This window comes from Monodelphis domestica, chromosome 3 (assembly GCF_027887165.1).
Source record: "Monodelphis domestica isolate mMonDom1 chromosome 3, mMonDom1.pri, whole genome shotgun sequence".
Lineage (NCBI taxonomy): Eukaryota > Metazoa > Chordata > Mammalia > Didelphimorphia > Didelphidae > Monodelphis > Monodelphis domestica.
In genome coordinates, this window is record NC_077229.1 from 141,885,919 (window position 1) to 141,904,539 (window position 18,621).

At 38.8% G+C, this 18,621-nt stretch overlaps 1 protein-coding gene and 1 pseudogene across 1 annotated transcript in view; one reads left to right on the top strand and one right to left on the bottom strand.

Moving 5' to 3' along the window:
* SNTB1 (syntrophin beta 1) overlaps positions 1-18,621 on the top strand; it is a 340,635-nt gene that overhangs the window by 198,684 nt on the left and 123,330 nt on the right. The window contains exon 3 of the mRNA XM_001381027.5: positions 818-1,025. Coding sequence (XP_001381064.1) covers positions 818-1,025 — 208 coding nt within the window. The remainder of the gene's footprint in view (positions 1-817; positions 1,026-18,621) is intronic.
* Positions 12,974-13,383, bottom strand: LOC100618704 (60S ribosomal protein L35a-like; annotated as a pseudogene).

The window sequence follows — 18,621 nt, forward strand, 5'->3', positions numbered from 1 at the left end:
CGACTATTTTGTGTTGGTATTTGTACTACCACTTAGCACAGTGCTCCCTATGTAGCAGGCTCTTTTTTTTTTTTAATAAAAAGCTTGTAGAATTGAAATCAGTGTTGGAAAAGGGCAACTAGGTGGCTCATTGGATAGAGCACTGGGCCTGGAGTTAGGAAGACCTGTGTTCAAATTTGGTCTTAGCTGTGGACCCTGGGCAAGTCATTTAACCTTGTTTGTCTGAGTTTCCTCATCTATAAAATGAGCTAGAGAAGGAAATGGCAAACCATTCCAGTGTCTTTACCAAGATAACCCCAAATTAGGTCACAAAGAGTTAAACACAGCAACAATCCTAGGTAGCTAGAACTTTAAATATGTTTATTTCATTGAAATAAGTGTTGAAAAAACCAACTATTTTTAGTTTGGGACTTTTGCCCTTAAAGAACTACATGTCCAAAAATAAATGGTAAAGCAAAGTTTTAATAATTAAGTTAAGGAAACTGAATAGTTGATAAAATAGGAAAAGAGAATTAGAGGAGGGGATAGGTAGGTGGCTCAATGTATTGAAAGCTAGGCCTAGAGTCCTGGGTTCAAATTTGGCTTCAGACACTCTGACTGTGTGTCAATAGGCAAGTCACTTAACCCCCATTGCCTAGACCTTACCACTCTTCTGCCTTGGAACCAAAACACAGTGTTAATTCTAGGACAAAAGGTAAGGATTTAAAAAAAAAAGACAGTGAGCTTAAGCTTGCATGGTCAAGATAGGAAGCCTTGAGGTTTCTGAGGATTGGAATTATCTAGAAATGTCCTAATATTTTCCCCTTCACTTCTCCAGACATCTTGAAATCCATTCACCTGATGCTAAGCACACTGTCATCCTTCGGAGCAAAGACTCGGCCACAGCCCAGGCATGGTTCAATGCCATCCATGGCAATGTTAGCGACCTGCTTACAAGGGTCATCGCAGAGATCAAAGAGCAGCTGGGGAAGAGTGGCATCCCTGGGAGCCGAGAGATCAGACATCTAGGCTGGCTTGCCGAAAAGGTATGGAAGATTTTGTTGCTTCAAATCCCTAAGGCACTCATGTCCTCAATCCCATCTTCACTTTTTGCAGCTTCTAAAGTCTGTTTCCATATAGCAAACTCTCAATTATCCATAGAAAAATCTCCCTGCATGGGGATTCTCCAAGTCTCCAGTACACGCAATCACCACCATCATCACCACCATCTTTATTGTCATCATTTTCAGACTGAGATTCATAGGGTCACAGATCCTGAAATGTAAAGGGCTGTATTTCAATTCAGTTAATTTCAACAATAATTTATTGACTATCTACTATGTGTCAAGCAGCATATTAAGTTCTGAGAATACAAAGATAGAACAAACAAACAAGAACACTTTGATCCCTATCTTTAAAGGCTTTACACTCTTCTACTTCCTTCTTGGGGAAAACTAGGTGGAGCTTTGGACAAAGGGCTTGGAATCAGAAAGACTCACCACCTGAATTCAAATCCAACCACAGATAATTCCTAGTTGTGTGATCCTGACTAAGTCACTTAATGCTGTTTGCTTCAATTTTCTCATGTATACAATGAGCTGTGGAAGTAAATAGCAAGCTACTCCAATATGTTTGCCAATAAAATTCCAAATTGGCATCAGGAAGAGTCAGACATGACTGAACAACACTTACTACTTGCCTTTGAGTTGTTCAGGTGGTCTACACCTCTGTTAAAACAACAGTGTGGGCAAGGGTGAAAAAGAGAAGATGCAGGATCAAAATGGAGCCAGTATGGTGCTTGTTGAGTAGAAAGAGATACTGAAGCCATTGGTTATTATTAGACTTGGAAATTATCTGTGCATTATAATGAACTAGGTGAATATTGCCTATGATGATTGAGAGCTGTCCAAAGGTTGGTTGGTATCAGTTTGTGCCAGATAAAGCCAGGAAAAGTCAAGCCAAGTTTGTGATAGGAAAACAACAGACAGAATTTCTACCAGAATGTAAATGGAAAAAACAAAACAAAACAAAACACACACACACACACACACACACACACACACACAGCCAAACTAAAATGCTTTTTAATTACAATGATTAAGCCTAGTCTAATGGAAGAGATGAGAAAATGCACCTCTCACCCTTCTTTGTGGAGGTGGGAGATTATGGGGGCGGAACAGTTACAGGATATAAGGTGTCAGATTCATTTAAAGTTTGGGTTAATTTTGCTGAATTGCTTTTCTCTCTTTTTATTCTTTGTGATGAGGGATAGGTCTCTGAAGTGGGTGAGATGAGGGATGAATTTGAAAATGAAGGTGATAAGAAAAAAATCTATTTGAAATTTGCAAATTTATTGAGAGTAGACTGAAGTACATGGTTCTGCAGATTATTGAGCTTATATCAGAGCTATCTTTAGGACATATTTTCACATCATCTCTGATATCTTCTTGCTTTATAACAAGGGACAAGTCACTTGATCTCTCTAAGGCTGTTTCCTCACCTGTAAAACAGAATTGTTGTCAGAATCAAAATAAATAAATTACATATTTGGCAACTATATGCTATAATTATGAGAATAATAGTCAGTACAGGGGAACTTAAGTTGTGAAAACTCCCTCCATCAATACAAATCGCTATCCCTTGTCAAAAAGAATTTTAAAAAGAGAGAAAAGGCAGATCAGTAAAATGAATCCAAACTTTAAATGAACTTGACACAATATATACTAGAACTTAGTCGATAAATCTGAGGGAATTGACAGGAGACATTATAGGTTAAATGACTTAGCCAGAGTCATACACCTAGTGTGTGAATTTAATATAAAGTGTACCCCTTTGTTCCATCAGACTCCACCTCCTTAGACAGGACACCAGCAAGTCAAGTGAGGCTAAAGTGCTGAGGCTACCTGGAGTCCTAATTTATGGAAGGGTCTGGAGGAAGTCCCTATTAGTATTGGAAACCTGGGCTGAAGCTGGCTTTCTCTCTACCTGGACCCAGGGTATACTCTTTTGCTCTTCTCTGGAGTAATTAATGCTTGTCAGGCACTGACCTTATCTCCTAGTCTACCTCAGTTAGCTCAGATTGCAAGCTGCTGGGAGCCTTGAGGCTGGGAGCTGGTGCTGGGGAAGTGGGGAACCTTGGAACTCAACCAAGTCATCATGGAAGATTTTTTTTTTAGTTAGGGTGACCAGGTGATCAATTCTCTTACTAATAATTAATTATAAATGAGCATATAGTCTCCAGAGAATTTTATCATAACACTAGTAATTCCAAAGGCAGTATTTGAACCATATCTTTTTGACTCCAAACCCAACACAATGTCCACTAGACACACTGCCTCTCTACCATCATTCTTACTATTATCTCTAGCTAGGGGCACAATGGATAGAGTGTATGGCCTAGAATCAGGAAGATTCATCTTACTGAGTTCAAATCTGGCCTCAGCCACTTACTCACTGTGTGACTCTGGGAAAGCCAATTAATCCTGTTTGCCTCAATTTCCTCTCTGTAAAATGACCTGGGAAAGGAAATGGCAAACCACTCCAAAGATTTGGCCAAGAAAGCCCCAAATGAGATCACAAAGAGTCAGATACACAACACAAACAATATTCTTTCCAGATCTCTCAGTGTGAGAAGGATAGGTTCATGGATTTAGAACTTCAAGGGATTTTAGATGCTATGGAGTCTGATTTTCTCATTTCATAAACAAGGAAACTGAGGCCAAGAGAGGTAAAGTGTTTCATCTAGGGTCATATAGGTAGTAGCTGAAATCTGGGCCTTTGACTCCAAATCCACACTATTTTATATTAATACAGAAACTCTAAGGTTTCTTGCTATACAAACAATAAAATGTACTTTGGAGTCAATCTGGCAGGAGTTAACCCTGCTCTTCAGATCAAAGGTTTGAGTCTTCAGAGTTGTTCCCAAGTCTGGTCATTGTCTTTTGGACCTGATCTTATTTTCCAAAGAACAATGGGCTTTTCAGGACAGCCTGACCTTGCTGTCACTCACCCTGTAATAAGCTCTAAAAGGGAATAGCAAGGTCACCATTACAGCCTCTTAGGTTTCTAGAGACACTAAATCATGTCATCTGAGAAGGACCTGCCTGACCTCACTTGGAAATGACATTAGAAAACAGTAATCTGTGAGAGGTGTTTTTCCACATTGTTCTTTGTTCATTCTAGCTCTGACTGAGTACTTAGTTCCAAAGTTCATGGTCCAGGAGAACAGAATGGATTGGCATCACCCCAATTTCTCATTGACTTCCAAAGAATGGGAAGGCTTTGGAAGGATTGGTTGTAGAACAGTCATAATCAAAAGAAATTATTATGTTAGAACTTCACCATCTTGGGCTTTTCTCATTTCTCATATGATCTGGATGAGAGCTGAGTTTTAAGGCTGTCATATGCCAGAATCATGGGATTATCAAGTCTTAAACTAGGAAGGGTCCTCGGTTTGGTGGTCATGTAGGTCAGGCTGTCCCTGAACAAGAATCCTCTCTACAATGTGCCCATTCTTCCTGGCTCCAGGCCTGGCACTCTATTCATATACCACTTAACTCCCTTCCATCTCCTCTATCTCCAGCCATTCCACTTTGGGTAAATGGTAGTGAGGAAGGTTTTTTGTTCTTTAATGTGAGCCAAAAAACACTTCCTTGTAACTTCCATACATTGACTCAAATTTTGCTCCCTCCAGTAAAGTAGAATACATCCATGTCAAGTTCCATCTGTTTGCCCTTGAAACCACTATCTTGGTTCTCCTAAGCCTTTCTAAATTAGAACTTCCCTCACCTAGCTTTACAATGTAGGTGTCATCTTCAACTCTGTACTCCCTCCAACTCCCAGCTTCCAATCAGTTGGCAAGTTCCCTTATTTCTAGCTTTGATGTGCTTTTTTTCTCTCTCCTGACACTCCCACTATCCTTAGGGAAAGACACTCCACCTCACCTCTGGACTACTACAATAGCCCACTGCTTGGTCTTCCTGCCTGCTCTCTCCCCACTTCCATCCATCTCCATTGCCTGTCCTATGTAGCCTCCCCATTTAGTCCAGTAGCTCCTTATTACCTCCAGGATCAAACATAAAATCCTTTGGAATTTAAAGCACATCATAACCTGCCAACTTCCTACCTTTTTAGGTTTCTTATACTCTAACCCCTTCCATGTAGCGCCCTGGATATTGAGTTAGAAGGACCTGGGGTTCAAATCTGGCTTCAGACACTTCCTAGCTGTGTAATCTAGGGCAAATCTTTTACCTGTAATGTCTAGCCCTTACCGCTCTTCTGTCTTAGAGTCTACAATTGGTATTGATTCTAAGATGAAAGGGAAGGATTTTTTGAAAATTAAAAAACAAGACACTCGATCCCCCAACTCTGAGCATTTTCATTAGTGGTCTCCCATGCCTGGTACTCCCTCCCTGCTCACTTTCTCCTCTAAGCTTCCCTGTCTTCCTTCACAGCTCAGCTAAGTCCCACCTTCTACAGAAAGCCTTTTTCAGTCCTCCTGAGTCTTTGTTTCCCCTCTGAGATAATCTACAATTTATCCCATATTTATCTTGTTTGCACATAGTTGGTTACATATTTTCTCCTCTATTAATAGACTGTGAACTCCTTTTAAGCAGGCACTGTTTCTTTTGGAGGACAGGGGAGGGAGGAGGGGAGGTTTGCCTTTCTTAACATCTACAGGGCTTAGCACATGAATAAATCAATGAATGAAGCATTTATTAAGTATTTATTGTATACAAAGCACTATGCCAAGCACTAGAGATACAATTAGAAAAGTAAAACAATCCCTTCTCTCAAGGAACTCCCTAGGAAAATTTCAGCTACAAGTCAAATGGAAACGTCCAAAGTTCTATTCAGGGTACAGGAGCGAAAGATTTTTAATGCCACTTTAACTGATAAAAATCACATCCATTTCTGATGTTGAACTATTTGATGGTGCCAAGGTCTTTGGTGACAAGAACATTCTTTTCTCAGTTTTCATTAGATTTGACTATAGCATTTGTAGGACCAGTTGCCAGGCTACATCTCCAAAAGGGTTGCTTCCCAGCACAATGGCTGAGAGCCCCAGGCTGATAGCATTACTGTCCCAAGGCTCTTGAGTTTGTCCTGGACTGTTATCAGGAAAGTACTTTACTCTGGGAAAGTACTGGTCAATGGGGTGGTAGTTATGGTTAGGCTTGACTCCCATATCCTTCCTCCCATTTCCTTGCCAGGGTCCCCTGCTTCTCCAGTTAGGGCTAACTTGTCTGCCCTGGAAACAGCAGTTGGTTGACTTTTGGTGGGATGATCAGCCCATTCTCCACAGGAGTTGTCCCTGTGGGCAATGACTGTGAAGAATAGTTGAGAGAGAGAACCAATGGATTGGAGGCTGCTGCCACACTCAGGATGCCTATACTGACCTGCCCATTGGCGGCAGTTGGCTTGTAACCATTGCTGGTGGTAATAAGGAAGGTGGACCCCTTCTCCAGGATGATTTCTCCCATTAGTGATGGCATATTCTATATGCTTCATAAATGGGGTTAACTTGACAACTTGTTTTATGGCAAGAATATGAATTTCTATACCCACTTGATTACCTTTCTCTGTATATACTATGGTTTATCGATGAACCTTCTGAAATGTAGTGCCTATGGGCACCTAGGGAGTATAGTGGAGAGAGTGCCAGGTTTGGAGTTGGGAAGACCTGGGAGGACTCTCCTAGCTGTGTGACTCTGGACAAGTCACTTAACTTCAATTGCCTACCCCTAATCTCTCTTTTGTCTTGGTAGCTTTTCAAGACAGAAGATAAGGGTTTAAAATATATCTCTGTGTGTGCATGTATACATATGTGTATATATGTTTAAAATGTGTGTGTATATATGTATATATGTGTTTGCATAGACATACACACATATATACATATATATGTACATAGTGCCTAAAAATAAACATAGTGCTCCATATGTGATCTGACCAAAACAGTGGACCATTACCCCGCCCAGGCCTATGACTTTGCTTCTACAGCCTAAAAATCACATTACCTGATTTGGATTTTTTTTTTTGTCATTTTGCTGCCACTTTATGCTGTTAATTATTCTGTGTTTTAGAACTAAAACCTCCAGATTTTTTTCCAGATATCCTGCTATCTGGCTCTTTTTTCGCTATATCTAGTGATCTGTAAAATTGTTGTTGTTTTTAAATCAAGTATAAGACTTTGCATTTATGCCTATTAAATGTGTGACTAGGTAGTCCAATGAATGGATGTTTGGACTTGGAGTCAAGAAGACTTGCTTCCAAATCCTTTTTCAGAAACTTGCTAGTTATATGTCTCTAGGCTAAATCACTTAAACTTTCAGCCTTGGTTTCTTCATTTATAAGATGGGGATGATAATAATTCTTCACAGGGTGAGTATAAGGATCACAAAGAGGTAGAACATAAAAAAGGTTGAAAACATTAAAATGCTATAAAAATTCTAGCTATTTTTAATATTTGACCTAGCATTCTAGGATGCCCAACATGTTGACTGTCTAAATTAAAATGCTTGATAAAAACACAGTCAATACATTCTCAAATCTTTTATTTTCTTCAAATTTATTTTTATTTGGTGAACAATGGGAAATATTGATTTGATGAAATCAGTCAATCAATATATTGTGTGCATATGGTGTGCCCTGGAAATTCAAATACATGAAAAAAGAAAGGGTTCCTGTTTTTAATGAGCTTACATTCAAATGTGGGAAGACAACTCATAAGAGAAACTGAGGAAGCCAAAAAATTGGGGTAGGGAATTTCAGGGAGTATAAAAGTACCCAACTTGGAGGTATTAGGGAGTGAAGACTCTGAAAGGAGCCATCTAATCTGAGAGAAGGACCACAGTGCCAGAAGGTACTTCCAAGATTTGAAATTCAGGGTTAAAATGAATTTCCAGGATAAAGAAGCTTCTGGGGCATCATGAATCCTGGTTAAAAAAAAATGAAAGAAGATCCTTAAATGGTTTCATTTGGGGCTAATTCCAAAATCCACCTTACAAGTAACTAAATTGTCTTGGTTAGCCCAAGATCTACAGTCTTTCCTTCTAAGCTGTGAATTTTGGAAGTGGAAGAGTTTTGGTATAGCTTCCATGTTCTTCCAGGCATGAACTCAGCAAGGTCACCAGAGCCAAGATTTGACATAATGTAAAATTTCCAAGAGAATAAAAGAAAAGGGACAATTGGCATTTACATTAGAATAACTGTTTTGAATTGAAATCTGTGGCAGTCAGTGGGAAGAGAGAGCAACTATTATTCTAGATATGACCGGTAATGTATGTGGAAATTGAAAAAGAAATTGCTCATGGATGTTTTATATTAAGTCTAGTCCTTGCCCTGTGTAGAATTATTCCAAAAGCATTATAAAAATATATTTATTCAGTAGGAAGAAAAGCTAGTTGCCTCAGCCTGGCATTCAAGGCCCTCCAAAATCTAGACCCCCTATCTTTCTATCTTTCTCTCTTTCTCTCTAATTTCTTTTCTGAATATTCAACCACAGGATTTTCAAGAAAAACTCTTTTTCAGGCAATCTAGGAGTTAATATACTTTGAATGTATCATTTATGTTCCTCCCTCTCCACATTTCTTCATGTCTTTTCCCCTTCTTGAGTTGGACCCTCCTTTTCCCAAATCAACTAAATTCCTCACTTACTTCAAAACTCACCTTATATCCCACCTCTAAATTCTTATAGCAATGAGACTGTACCAGCATTCATTTGGTACTTGGCCAATACTACTTACAACTTGTTAATTCTTTTTATATGCATGCCCTAATTTCTCAACAATATTTAAAGTCCTTCACTTAATTTGAGCCAACGTGATGCAGGGAAAGCATATTGAATTTGGAGACAGAGCACCCAAGGCCAAATCCCATCTCTTCTGCTTGTGACTGTCACTAAACTACTGGCATCTCAATTTCCTCACATGTAAAATGAGACAGTTAGATTCAGTATTCCCTAGTTTCTTTCTGACTCTAAATCTTTGGTCCTGTTATCCCTAAAGGACAAGAACCAATATCTCTTTGGATCTTCAGTGTTTAGTGCAATAGCTACTGGTGTTTAAATATATTTTAATTGATGTCAATGACCAGTATCCTTTCCTGTGCTCCTTAACTCCAGGACCCTTGATTCTACAGAAAATCAGCATCTATACTCTAGACCAATGATTGGAAACTTATGGCACAGGTGCCAAAGATGGCACACAGAGCACTCTTTATGGGCACTCCCTTCACCCCCCCCCCCCCAGTACATTACTAGAAAGAGAAAGTGATGACATTGTTTCACAACCCTCTGCCCCTCTGCCCAGCAGTCCAATGGGAACTCACAGGGGGTAAGGTGGGCAGTGAATAGTGGCAGAGCTGGAGGGTGGCAGAGGGCTCTGGCCACTCCCCTCCCTCTCTAAACTCAATGAGGACATTCCTCACTTCACTGGCCCCTCCACCCAGCAGCCCAATGGGAGTGTTTCCTCCATCCCCCATGTGAGATAAGGGGGGGGGTTGCAGCAGGGTATGCTCAACACTCCATCTCTAAAAGACTCCCCATCACTGCTCTAGACCCTGTCTCAGGAAAAAGAATGTGGCATTGGGTACAAAAGAGGTAGACCAAGATCTAAGACATTCATATGCATGTTACAAAGATTCACTTGTGTTGGCCAATCTGATCAGTCATCTCAGATGCTAATTAATATCTTCTTCCCAAAACTTCCTTGTATTAATTATTTATATTCTCTCTCTGTCTCTCTCTCTCTGTCTCTCTCTCTCTCTCTCTCTCTCTCTCTCTCTCTCTCTCTCTCTCTCTCTCTGTCTCTCTCACCTTACCTCTTTCCCTTTCTTTTCCCCTCTCTTTTCTTCCCTTCTTTCCTTCTTCCAACTCTCTCTGCATTTTATAAGAGAGATATTGGCATTCATTGCTAGTTTTTTGAAGGAGATGTAGCTGTCTCTTACCAGGGTAGTTTTGCGGACCATACTCAAATATGGTCCTCAACTCAAACACAATACTATTCTTATTGTGAAAAGAGACACAGGATAGAGGAAAATATTTAATATGGCTTAGTTTCTAACAGGGTGCTAGTATAAACCTGTTTTTAAGATCTAAATAAGAAATCACATTGATTATTACATCATTGACCAAATTTGTGTTATATGTTTTATGATTAAAATTATCTTGAGATATTGACTTTTGGGATAAGAATATAAGTTGATTAATTATATCAGATTCATTAGTTAAGCCAACATCATAACTAATAAAATGATATTGGTCTCCATGGCTCTCTTGGGGCTAGGGATGACTTGAGCTGGGTTGGGCAGCTTAATAAATAAACAGATATCTTTAAATGGTGATAGCTAATTAAGAGGATGGTCCACCAACCTATCCACCCCTCCCCTCCCCCACAGGTGGTCAGGTCACATACTCCAGAAAAGTATTACAGACCTTTCCTGATATCCAGAGTCTGTGAAAGGTCCACATTCCTCAGGACAAAGAGAATGCAAAATTCTATAGACTGGATTGAGCCAGACCTGGCTCAGAAATTCTCCTTAATATATTGAAATGGATTTGGGGCTTTTATAATCCAGGACCCTGATATAAAAAATGCAAAATATGAAAAAGAAATTCTCAGTATTAAGAGAAAATAAAGATCATGTGTAAAATGCAGTTAGTTTAATGTGAGAATCAGAACCAATCAGAATTTAACTTGACAGCGTCAACTCCATCTTGAATACACGGGTATTCGCCTCCATTTTGTTGTTTTTCTATTATTCATCTACAGATAACTAGATGATACAAACCATCTATTGTTCCATATGCAAAAATGACTAATTAATCAGCATCTTTTCATTTCATTTCGTTCAGCCCAACTAGGCTGATGCTGTCTCCCTTTCCCTCCTGACTTGAAAAGTCCCTAAACTTTTTTCCAATTAGAAATTAGATTACTTAATTTTATATCCTGAATTGTATCTTGGTGGATTGTTTTTCTTATAATTAATTGATCTTTTGGACATATTTGATTTATTTTTTGTATAATAATTTGCTTTGTTTTACTTTAGAGTGGGAGCCTTTGAACTAACTGGAGAGCCCTTTGACTGTTGCTTTTTCAACTGTCTAGCCAATAAATCACGTAACCAAATTGTCCCTTAATTATTATTATTATTATTCCATTATCTGTGAAATCCTAGAGGGAATCTGAACTAGAGGTATGTGTTCTCGCTTCTGACACCACAAAAATTCTTTCATTTTAAGCCTGGAATTAGATGAGGAATACCTTCTTTTTTTAGTTGTCAATCAATAAGGTTGCATGTTTTGTGCATATATCTATATCTTTAGCCATTTAGGTCTTTCTAACATGTCTGTATCTAAATATGTACACATGCTGTCTCCCCTATTAAAATGTCAAAGCTGTAAACCTCAAAATTTCTCAGACTTATGAATGTTAGGGGTTTCCCCCATTGGGGAATCTTCTACTTAAAAAAATTGCCTAGCAGATGGTGAGAACTCTACTTGAGTGTGGGGGATCCTAGCTATGGGAGTGTCCCTGCTCCACCCTACTTAAGACTGCTTTAGGACAGAAACGGCTTGCTAAACAATGAAAGTACTTTGATCCATGCTTATGGAAGGGACAGAAAGTTCTTTGAGTCATGCCTGTTTTTAAAATTGATACAATGGGATGCTAGGTACCCATATAGGTGGGGCAACTTGTAAACTACTTAAACCTAAAAGGGTGATAACTTATTCAGAGGTTTTTTCTTAATGAAATTTGTCGACACTGCAGCATTTTTTTCCTGACTTACTAAAGAGATTAAAACTACTCAGCTGTGAATTCAAAATGGGTGGTCCTTTAGAAACATCTACAGTGATTGGTAGATGTAAGGACTTAGGGGAGGTGACAGAGGAGATTTTGCCCTTAAAAATAAGAGCTTGGATTTCATTCAGGGATCTCAATTTCTGACTCTCATTCTGAAGGAGAGTTCCTTGAGGAGCTCCTCTGAGGGGTTCTGTCCCTCTGGGGTAGGAGCTCTGGAGGCTCTTGAGAGAGGCCCTTTGAAACAATCTCTGGCTTGAAGACTCTTTGAGGAAGGATGCTGGCCTGGTGTCACTAGTATCCTTGTTTAGTCAGACCTTGTGGTGAGTGTTAAAAAACTGACTGATTTCTCTTTTAAGACTCAGGTCTAGGCCATATTGGCTTGAGGCCCTTCATACTTATTCCTTTCTTACTCTCTCTCTCTTTCTTTGATTACTCATTGTATTGTTAATTAAAATCTCTATAAAACCCAATTGACTTGGGTATTTGAATAATTGGGAATATTTCCCTGGCGACCACCTTATATTTGATTTAAAAACCAAGATACTGTAGTGAAACATATTTCTACGGTCAAATTTACTCACCCTCTCTTATATCTATCACAATTTATATCTTCCACTATTTTAATCACTACAGTTTAAGACCTCAACCATTTTAAATCTCACAAAGCCTTGAGATCAGGGTCCGACTCCCTTTTGTGTTTGTATTGCTAGGACCTAGCACAGTGCCTGGCATGTGGCAGGAGGCCTCAAAAAAATGCTTTTGATTGATTGACTCAAACATGCATGTCTACAAGCTAGGCCAAGAGGATACAAAGACAAAAATTAGAAACAGAAATAAAATGACCTGCAGCTGCATTATTATTCGGTAAGAGGGGGAAAGTTCATTGGATTTCTAGCATTTCATGTTCAAATTAGCCTTAGAGACCAGCTACCTGGGATTTTTAACCTTTTCTGTGTCATATATCCCCTTTGCAGTCTGGTGAAGTCTATGATGCCTTAGAATAATGTTTTTAAATGCATAAGATAAAATAATGAAGTTTACAAAAGAAACCAATTATATTAAAATACATTAAAGTAAAAATAAAATAAAATAACCAAATACATATATATCCCAGTGGAATTGTTTGTCAGCTTCAAGAGAAGAGAGGGAAGAGGAGAGAGAGAGAACATAAATCATGTAACCATGGAAAATTGTTTTCATTTATTTTTTACATTTGCAAAAAAATGTGTAATTTTATTTAGTCAGTTTTCATATTCTAGATCCTTGAGGAACAAAGCATCACTCGGATCCTGTGTCCAATGGCCTTGGCAGGAAGATTGCTTCTGAATTTGGCTCAAACCATCCCACTATTTCCATGAGCCCTAGTAACTTTTCCCCAAATCACTCCTGTTCTGTTGGGTTTCCCACCAGGAGTTACTGTGTTGTTTTTGGCTTTGTACACATAAGCATGTCTCTTGCCTAACTACAATTCAGTTTCATCTAGGGCATAGACTCCTTTAGTTTTGAGAAGAGCTGTGTGTTTCCTCTGATTTTGTAGGCCTCGCTTGTAGCCAGCAAAAATTGCCTTAGAAGACAACCTTCCAGACATTTTGCTGTTCTAGAAGCCCTGTTTCTAGCAGGCTTCCTGAGCTATAAGATGGCAGAAAAAAGAAGGAAAAATATTTTTAAAAATAAAATAAAAATTATATTTAAAAAAAAACAGCTATCCAACTTAAAAAAAAATGTACATGGGGCAGGTAGGTGGCAGAGTAGATAGAGCACCATGCCTGGAATAAGGAGGACCTGGGTTCAAATTTGACCTCAGATACTTCTTAGCTTTGTGACCCTGAGCAAGTCACTTAAACCCAATTCCCTAGCCCTTCCCCTTCTGTTTTGTTTCTAAGGCAGAGAGTAAAGGTTAAAAAATAATAATTTCATGGATCACCAGTTATGGACCCTTTTATAAGCCAAGTCCATTTTACAGGTAAGGAAACAGATCCAGAGTGATTAAGTTATCCTCCCAAGATCATACAACTAATAAGCAAAAGAACTGGCACTCAAACCCTGATCATCTAAATCCAAATGCTCCTGCCACTATACTTTTAAGTGTGCTTAGTCCCATTCTGGGTAGTAGGTGTTTCAATGGATAGAGTGCCAGACTTCAAATCAGGAAGTTCTGAGTTCAAATGTGATCTCAGACACTTACTAGCTGTAGGACCCTGAACAAGTCACTTTACTATGTTTCCCTCAGTTTCCCCCCAAGTCAAATGAGCTGGAGAAGAAAGCAGCAAACTATTCCAGTATCTTTGCAAGAAAACTCCAAATGGAGTCACAAAGAGTCAAACCTGACTGGAAAAAAAAAAGTCTCGTACCTCTGTTGCTGGCAATGCTAATTAATTCTAAACTGTGGCTAGGGAGAGAAAATTACAGAATAAACAGGGTAGAATAGAATAAGCTTCTTTTTCTTCTCTCTGCTCAGAAAGGTTCATGGCGAATGCCCTACCTGCAATTGAAGTATAGAATCTGTCAAAATAATTAATAGGTTTATTGCCAAACATTGCAGCTTAACAGTAATAAAAAGCAAATCAAATATCTTTACATATTTTGTGAGGAAACTATTGTTTTTGTGATTACATCTATCGAGAAGCAATTTTGCATAATATCTAGAAAGTGCTGCTAAGTGAGGGATAACCCCCTGTAAGTCCCACTTCCTGCCTCAAACAAGGCTATGTGACCCCTAAGCAAGTAACAATTCCTTAGTACTCCAGGCAACTCTCTAAGTGGATGTGTTCCAGAGCAGGTGTAGACCTGCTTTTGTAGGAGGGAATTTCCTTCCCTGGAATTCCCTCTGCCAGTGAAATCATATATTTGATCAAAATAAAATTCTATGGCATGAGGGTGAAAGTTATTACTTTGATACAGTGATGGATTTGTATCTCATCCAAGTGGATGTCCCTCCCCCCACAGTGATGTAGATAACAAGTGATAATCACCCATCCATGCCCACCCTTCCTTTTTCCATAAATCCATCCCTAGAGGTCTTCTCCTACAATGGGAAAGTTACTAATGGTAAGTTATGTTGTAGCAATAATAGTATTTTCTCCAATGACAAGAGAAGATATTTTATTGTCTTCTTATTTAAAGCCTATCAAAAGATTTCCATAAAGCAAGGCTCAAGGCTAAAAATCCAAATGGGAATTTTTTTTGAATGATTGTTTAATCCTGAATCTTATGATAGTGTCAAATGAATCTTTTTTGGCAAAATGTTACAATGGTTGTCTAATCCTTTATACTGAACTTCCTCTGGCATTTCTTGTAACAACACAAATCTCAGTTAATTCTCTTGGTATTTGTTTAGCTATAAAATGTGATCCCCTAGAAATTCAGCTGTAATTTACCTTCAATTGATGTCTGTTGTCTTTGTCCTAAAAGTATTAGGTTTTGATTTTGTAGCTGGATAAAGGCAGATCTGGGGGAAGGCTAAATATACACAGTGGTATACTTGATTTAGAATCTTTAGAAATCAGTACATGATGTACGAACAATGGAAATTTGGAAAAATGTTGGTGATAATAAGGTTTCTACCTGGTCCCAATTCTAGGAGACTTTTATAGTATTGGCAAGGATGATAAGTATCCCAAAGGCCCCTAAACTCCCAATTCCTTGGCCATTCTGTCAGTTAATAATAAATAAACAATTGTCAAAGGGCTGACTTAGTGCATGGCAAGGTGCTCCATGCTAGAAACACTAAGACAAAATACTCCCATTCTGCCAGAGGAGGTCTTTCCATGCTTATGGTAGACATCCCTCTAATTCACCCATGGGCTTGAGGCCTCTACCTTACCCTCAACTTGGTTTAGCTCACCTGGTAAAACAGTTTCACTAGTGTGAAACCACTGCCATAGTCTGAGAACAATTTGTTCTAATGACCATGAAGGATATGGAGCCTTTAGATCTTGGTCAGACATTGAAGATGCCAAAGTCATTCATTGTATCCCAGGCCATTGCCAGTTATCTTGACATTTTTTTTAAACTCCTAGAATTGATACTAAGTATTGGTTCCAAGGCAGAAGAGCAGTAAGGACTAGGCAACTAGAATTCTGTGACTTGTCCAGGGTCACATAACTAGGAAGTGTCTGAGGCCAGATATGAGACTTCTTGACTTTTGTCTTGCCAATGGACTTGGATAGATTTAGAAGAGAGAGTAAGGCTGGTAATTTGATACAACTTTGCCTCACTTAAATCAAATTCATGTGCAAATCAGGACATCACCTGTGGTGTCATTGGTTCTCTTCAGGGACAAAAGACAATACAACTAAGTGTAAGATTAAAATTAATATCCAATAACTCCAAGTATTACATTTTATAAGATTTATTAATAATTATTTGAAGTAGGAAAAATACAAGAACAAAAGTAAAAATCTGAGTAAAGACATGTGAGAAAATTTCTCCTGCCTGGCACTCACCTAACCTCCCAGCTAGGATTAGGAGAAAAAAGAGAGAGAGAAGGTGGAGCTACACAAAACTTATATCCTCCCTACCTTAGCATATAACATGAGAAAGAACATGGGAAGCTGGGAAAGAGAGTTCCTAGGGAACAAATTTCTAATTATATAATCCCCCCTGTGATTCCATTGGTAAACGAGCATGTAGAAATCTCCCAGATTTACATGCCTAGTTTCTCCAATGAATCAGAACACATAACCAACTTATATCTCTAAAAATCTTTAACTAGAGATACATAGGGAAGAAAATTTTTAAAAAGCAGTACTTGCCTTCAAGAAGCTTACATTCTATTGTGAGAGGTAGCATGAATATATGTAAACCAAGAGAACAGATGATAAAAATGCTTAGACTGGAAAAGAGAAGATGAGGTGTGGGGATTGGACAAGTCTATATAACTGTCCACAAGGAATATCACTTGCCAAAGGGATGAGATTTATTCTGTGTAGAGAAACCATATTGAATAGGGAAATGCCTATATGGATCCATATTTACACATATATGTGTGCATATATTTACATATTCATGTTGCATGTATTCATTATACATAGTGCATGTAACATGAATATACAAATATATAAGTAAACACAAGGAATTCTTTTTAGGTCTTAGGTAGACAATAGCATCTGGGAGGATCAGGAAAGACTCCAATTTTGGTGTGGTGACTGGGAGGAACAAGGTGTGAGTACTGGGCTCTATGAGAATAGCAGAAGAAGCATCCCTGCCTTCAGGGAACTTATAGTGCTTTTAGAGGGATGAGACAAACTCTTATGAAACTGAATTAAACTTTATGGAGTTGAGGCATAAAGGAGAAGTGGTTGTTTGGGGGTAGAAGTAGTTAAGAGGGTCTTTTTTTTTTAAACTTTTATCTTCTGCCTTAGAATCAATACAATGTAGTGGTTTCAAGGCATAAGAATGGTAAAGGCTAGGCAATAGGGGCTAAGTGACTTGCCCAGGGTCACAAAGCTGGGAAGTATCTGAGGTCAGATCTGAACCCAGGACCTCCTATCTCTAGGCCTGACTCTCAAACCATTTAGCTACCCAGCTTCCCCAAAGAGGGTTTTTCTTGAGAAGGTGAATTGGACTATAGAGCTTGGGTAGACTTTGTGAAGGTAGAGAGGGGTGAGGAAGGCATTCCAGACCAGAAGAACAATAAGCAGATTTGGCAGAAGATAGGGAAAAGACATGCTCAATTGTAGTAAAAAGTACATGTTATGGAGAAGTGAAAAAAAAGGGTGGGGGGGGACCAAAGCATGCCAGGCTTTGAAAAAGAGAGGAATCTAAAACAGAGATGAAACCATATGAGACTTTATCACAGGAAATAAAAATGCATAGACTGGAAAAGAGAAGATGGGGTATGGGGATTGGGTAAGTCCCAAACTGTCTACAAGGAACATCATTTGGCCAAAGGGAGATTATTCTGCATAGAGAAGCCATATAGAATAGAGGAAAGCACAGAATTATGCTTACTAGCTCTGTGACCTTGAACAAGTCTCTTTACCATCCTGGACCTCAGTTTCCCCAACCATAAAATGGGAAAATTGGACAAGATGGCTCTTCCCACTTGAGATCTATGTTCCTGTGACCACTTGGTCTCAGAAGATGATCTAGGATTGATGGGGTAAAGTTCCACTGGGGCAGATTTAGGCTTGATATAAAGAAAACCTTCCTAACAGTCATACTAGCCAGAATAGGATAAGCTGCCTTGAAACAGACAGACTGTGGGTTCTTGTTTCAGGAAGTCTCCAGGAAGGGGCCAAGTGACCCCTTCTCAGAGATGTTAAGGATGGGATTCTATTGAATGAGATTCTTCAGAGGCACTAAAAAAAATACAGCCTCCTACTGAGGATTTTTGGAAGAAAACCCTAAGTGGGACTTGCTGTGGTCAGCAACAGGGAACTAGTACAAGCTGGGAACAATTAGGAAATAGTAGAATGCTGTGACTCTCCTAGTATGCAAGAGTATTCATGGAAACTCAAAAGTTTCCTTTTTCTTCTAATATTGATTATGATCCTTTTTTTTAATGTCACAAACTCCTTTGCATTCTCATGAAGCTTATGGACCCCTTCCCAGATAATGTTTTTAAATGCATAAATAAAAGCCAGAGGATTACAAAAGCAACCAAGACTTAGATAACATAAAGATGTAATTTTTTTCTCCCATCTAAATTCATGGTACTACTGAAATTAGAGGCAACTAGGTGGTACAGGAGTTAAAAGTGCTTTGCCTAGAGTTGGGAAGACCTGACTTTGAATCTAGTCTCAGATACTTAGTAGCTGTGTGACCTTGGGCAAGTCACTTAACCTGTTTGCCTCATTTCCTCAAATGTAAAATAAAAAAAAAATAATGCCTATTT